We start from the raw sequence: 5,829 nt of genomic DNA, 5'->3' as shown, positions 1-5,829 counted from the left end.
TATCAAGATGCCACACATCCTAGAATATTTGTAGTTACTGTCAGTAAGCTCGTATATAGCGTATGCTTGTCTTGAAGCTAAAAATGTGAGGTTGATGATAAGTCTGTTAGTGAGATTGAGAGGAAGTCTATTGCCGAAACTGAGAGGGAGTCAGTCAACAAACTCTCCCTCTCAACCTTTCGGCAAAAAATACATGCAAAAAATGCATGCCGCAAAAAATGCATGCCGAAACTGCGAGGGAGTTTATCGCCAAGGTTGAGAGGGAGAGTTTGTCGTCGAAATTGAGAGAGTCGGTTAGCCAGAATAAGTGGCAGTCTGTCGCAGAGACTGAGAGGGAGCTTGTCGTCAAGACTAAGAGAGAGTCTATCACCAAGATTGAAAAGGAGTCCGTCGACGAAACCAAATGGAAGTATGTTGCTGAGACTGAAAGAGAGTGTCTATCATTGAGACTTTGTTTAACTTTACATCTCTAGAGTGAGTGTATTGGGCTTACCTATATTCAAATTGAGTTCATTCTATGATGAATTTAACCTTCCATAAGAAGCATCCATCGTTTTTCTTTCAACATGACTTTTTGTCCTACAAGGCATGTGGAACGGTAGAGCTCTGCTGCATCACATGTATGATTACTTGTGTTAAAGGTGCATGCGATTACTAGAATTAGATCACATCTACATCAATATATCTCTTTCCACGTACTCCTAAGCAAGAATCTAAAACTTAGGGCTAAGGAGCTCGAGATTAAATGTCGCACCCGTGTACTAGTTTGGATGTGCGTGCGCCAACATACAGAGCACACACCCAGAACACGAGAAGTCACGAGGAAAGGTTCCATTTGGCCGCATGGGCGACGCATGCATGCTACAGCCACAACCATGAATGAATTGTGATATTATTATAGCTTTCTTCGTCCCTTTTCAGGTGCAAAATAATTAAAATGCGATATAAACGTATATCTGAATGTCGAGGTCCATCTCCCTTTTACAATTATACATATGGAACATGAACTCCCCACATAAAACCTTCCTTGGGTTTTCCTTGTTTTATAACTTTATAGGAGAATATCGCATAAAGAGCAGTGAGACGCTAGCTAGGTTGGAACAGGAGCCACAGGTACCACTCCAATAATCCCATGCACCTCTATAAATCTCCTCCCTCGCCATATGCAAATCTTATCCCTCCACGTCTCTTAATTAATTTATTATTAACAAGATCATTCAGTACTTCGTTCGTGGTTCAACTAATTAATCAAGCAATATTAACTTCATTTGCTCGATATCAAAATGAGCGGGGGGATGACGAGGAAGCCTGGGGACTGGGTGTGCAGGTCGTGCCAGTACGTGAACTTTTGCCGGCGGGACTCGTGCCAGCGATGCGGCGAGCTGAAGGTTGGAGTACAGCTCGAGCGGGCGGACTACAGCAGCATTAGCGGCAGCTGGGACGTGAAGCCCGGCGATTGGTACTGCGCGGCCTGCGGGGTCCACAACTACGCCAGCCGCCCCTCCTGCTTCAAGTGCAGCGCCTCCAAAGACGACTCCGCCTCCGTCATCGCCAACTCCTGGGGCTTCCGCTGCAACTCCCCCGGCGGCGCCGCCAACTGGTCCTCCTCTTGGAAGTCCGGCGACTGGATTTGCTCCAGGTACTCAACCAATCTATATTATTTCTTTAGCAATTAGCACCACGCACAGTTACAGCACTTAGTTGATTATTATATCCACGCACCGGTACGACATTGCTCATCAGGTTGCGTACTATCAGCTCGCTCAAGAGATGCTGTGTGACGAAGAGATGCCAAGTGTCGATGATAAACACGACTTTTATATATGCTCTTGCTCTATATGTCACTTTAGACAATTACGTGAATATTTTGTAAAGTAACTATCATTTCAGGAGATGCCATGCATTTTCTTCCCATTTGGATGATTAAGGTAGCTGAGTTAGTGATCTTATCTTACATATGCTGTCTGTAATATATGCAGATTAGGTTGCAACGAGCACAACTACGCGAGCAGGACGGAATGTTTCCGATGCAATGCGCCAAGATCAGACTGTGGTAAATAATCATCAGTTTTTTTTTTATATTTCACATTTTTGAGTTACGAAAATGCCAATTAAATATACATGTTTTCATTGCTCTTCGATATCAGGTTCAGGATACTAATTAATGATTGGCAATTAAGCAGAGAAGTCGATAGATCCAAGTGAGATGCTCTCCGAATGGCTCAATATATATGTATTGTTCCCCTTTTAATTTTGTTTCAGCTGGCGCATGTGGTGTAATTGTCGTACTTCAATATGTAAGGCTCTCTTCTTCGTATAATCTAAGGCATCAGGCATGCATGATATGACCAGAATGAACCGTGTGTATTTATTAACTCTTCTTCGAGCAATAGTATCTCTGCCTTTTTCATAAAAAAAATTTCTAAATTCTAGGATTAATTGAGTCCAACATCCAGACACCTGATAATTAAAAAACAAAAAAAATTCTCTCCCTCTGATAACAGTACCTTGTTATGTTATGGATTGTAGATATGGCACTATGCCCTTCTTAGTTGGTGAACAATGATACAATATTCTCATGAATTATTAAGTGGTCCATGTAAAGGGAAGGGTGTCTATATCAGTCAATAATTTGGCACTTAGATGAAACGCCTCTTATTGAAGCAACCCTAAGCGATTCAATATCACCGGTTTCATCGTAAAATACATATATATAGTAAATTACGAGGGACATTTTATCCTATCACAGCTACTCCTCGTATGATACATCTAACGAGACATTTTGCACGATTAAACGCCTCATATGAACGATTGATAGGTACAAGAAAGGTACCGGCCATAAGGGACGTGGTTAACTCAAAAGAATCAATCCAATTGATCAAATTATAAAGTTCTATTCGAGTAATTTGATTTTTTTTTAAATTTATTTAGATGGATAAGGATTTTGGAATTTTAAATTCAATTAAATCAAATCAGTATCAATTATATTAGGAGAATGATATATTTTACTATAAAAAAAAAGTCAATTTATAATGAATTTTGCTACGATAATTGCTACAATTTTTTTTTTGTCGCAAATTCTACTATGAAATTATGAAAATTTATCGCAAAGTCTGAGACAAATTTCTTTTTTGTCTTAGAATTTGTTGTAAATTTGCGATAAAAATTAATTCGTTGCAAATTTTATAATCTCAAATTTGCAACGAAAATATTTTTTCATCCCAGATTGATGATGATTTTTTTTTCGTCGCTAAAAACATTGTACATTTGCAAAGAAGCCGTGAGATTCCATGAGAAAAAAAATCCCTTTTTTTGTCACAAATTTACTATGAAAACGTATTTTCATCACAAATCTATGACGATTTTTTTTTCCAGAGAAAGATCATGAAATCATGTGGCTTCTTTGTAAATATGTAACGTTTTTGGCGATGAAAAATAATTCGTCATCAATCTGCGACAAAAATAATTTGTGCTAGATCTGGGATGAATCTTGATTTGTTGTAGATCTATGATGAATCAAGATTTGCTGCAAAATTATGATAAATAGTGTTACGATAAGTTTGTGACGAAAATATATTCCTTCTTACTAACCCTATTTGAAATAAATTAATAGTATTAAAAAATATATAAAAAAATAAATTCAATCAAATAACAAATGTTCATATAAAAGAAAATCATGAAGAATCATCACCACCACCATCACCATCATTGTCACAATCATCACTGAATCAGAAGGAATCTGACTTGGAGCGGAACCTAACTGAAGATGTTCATAATAAAGTCATGTTGTCAACATATTTCTCTCATTTACCGATCCATTTCCAATATTATGCCCTTTAAATGGGTAACCTTTTCAGTTAAATTATGTATAGTTGTGTCCTTACTGATGATGAGGAGAAAGAAGATGTATGAATAACTCTTTGGGTTCTGCTCAAAGAACACATTCCCAATATCCTTCCTCCTCCATTTGGCCCCCACTCGCTTCCAGCCATAAATCCAAATTATTACCAACAAATGCCTCAAATCCCTCAATATTATCGCAAGCACATGAAATTCTCTGTGCTACCTCTAGCTCATCATATTTGTCTTGTGTTGTAATAAAACAATTAAAATAAATTTACAATAACAATATTTTAAGAAAGCAAGAATATAAAATTAGAGCAGGTACATAACTAATAGAATCTAAGTTATAAATTAAGATCCAAAATTTATCTAAACCTCGATTGCCTTAGTTCTCTCCCAGCTCCAAGCCTTGTTTTTTTTTTCTAAAATGTACGAGTGAAAGTATATATAAATGCAGGATCCTTTCACATTTCCTTGGTCTAAAAAAGATGATTAGAAATAATGAAATAGTGTAAAATAGATTAAAAAAATAGTGGGGGAGTTAAAAAATTATCAATATGTGTCTATACTCATCGATATTGATAGAACCTCCCACATATGTCCCAGACAAGTCTCCAGAATTAAAAGATTGATTTGTTATTCTGGTGACTCTTTTGTTTACACTCCTCGATTGCCCAAAAATTGGAGATCCTAATCCAATTTTCCTCAGTGATTCATGGTGGTTTTCCCTTAGTCTTAGTATGATTCAGTACATGTCAGATGTGATTGTCACATTTGTTCTTGAAAACCCTCTTTATTTCCAACTCATCACTAGGGTTCCAAGTGAATGACCACTACAATGGAAAAATTAATTATTTATATATTCACTTTTATTTAAGATATAAAATGAATGAGATATACCATAAACTCGCTCCACCACAGCTCTTTTGTCGGTGCTTTAGTACTTGTATAAGTCATTGAATCCCCTCCAAAGGTTATTCACGATTCTATTAATCTCATGAATAACACATACATAATTATCAAAGCTATCATAAAATTACAAATAAAATATGTTAAATAACTAAGATAGTAAAAAAAAAAACATTTTGATTTTCCTTACGATTCTCCGTAAGGAACTATAAACTCTTGAGTGTCTAGCATCTCAGTAACCAAGTGTCTAGAAGGAACATGAGTGGGTACTGGTGATGAGAGCGACAAAGGTACTAGCGAAGGTGAATGGGAAGGTTCTAGTGATGGTGCATGGAAAGGTATTTGCGAAGGTGCATGCAAAGGTCTTGCTTGATAGGGGAGGCATAGGTATAATGTCTGGTGCTGAATCAGACTCTTTAACGCCCCGGCCCAGGCGGGCCCCACCCAGACCGTACCGGGAACGTCACTAGAATTGCCCATCGGGTTGACGACTAACTCCACAGACCACCGGAGGTCCTTTCAGCGTGCTTTGTCCTCACTCGCATGCACCCTGGAAAACTTCCCAGGAGGTCACCCATCCTCAGATTTCTCTAAGCCAAGCACGGTTAACTTTGGAGTTCTTTGAGTTTGGGCTTCCGAAAAGGAAGGTGCACCTTGGTGACATGGATAGTACCATCTAACCTTTTAAGTCATATTTAACCAGAATCTCAGAACCGGGCTATGAGACCTCCGTCTACGACCACCTTGTCAAAAGATATTTTGAAAATTCAAAGATAGGATAAAGTAAATACAAATATGATGCATAATGAATAACATGAACAAACTTACCATATGTGCTAAGAAATGAGAGAGTGCATGAATATTGGGACGACAAGATGTCACCTCTAATAATGATCTATAGAAAAAAATACAGAGCATTAATAGATAAAATATATAAATTTAAGAAAAAGACACTACATAGACAGTTTTGTAACTAATTGAGATGGATAATCTAATTAAGATATGAGTTTTGTAAATTTATAGATTAAAACTAAATTTACTGATAAAAATCAGTATCATATATGAAAATAAAATATC

General features: G+C 37.2%; 1 protein-coding gene across 1 annotated transcript; it reads left to right on the top strand.

Moving 5' to 3' along the window:
* The first annotated feature begins 1,158 nt into the window (after positions 1–1,158).
* On the top strand, positions 1,159–2,354 carry LOC121997977 (zinc finger Ran-binding domain-containing protein 2-like). Its single transcript, XM_042552718.1, has 3 exons — positions 1,159–1,639; positions 1,980–2,053; positions 2,148–2,354. Exons 1-3 carry the CDS (start codon positions 1,284–1,286, stop codon positions 2,159–2,161), a joined length of 444 nt encoding a protein of 147 aa, XP_042408652.1. The 5' UTR covers positions 1,159–1,283; the 3' UTR covers positions 2,162–2,354.
* Positions 2,355–5,829: the final 3,475 nt, after the last annotated feature.

This window comes from Zingiber officinale, chromosome 1B, assembly GCF_018446385.1.
Source record: "Zingiber officinale cultivar Zhangliang chromosome 1B, Zo_v1.1, whole genome shotgun sequence".
Classification (NCBI taxonomy): Eukaryota; Viridiplantae; Streptophyta; class Magnoliopsida; order Zingiberales; family Zingiberaceae; genus Zingiber; species Zingiber officinale.
Note: the sequence above shows the minus strand (reverse complement) of the source record. Positions and strands in the feature narration are given on the sequence as shown.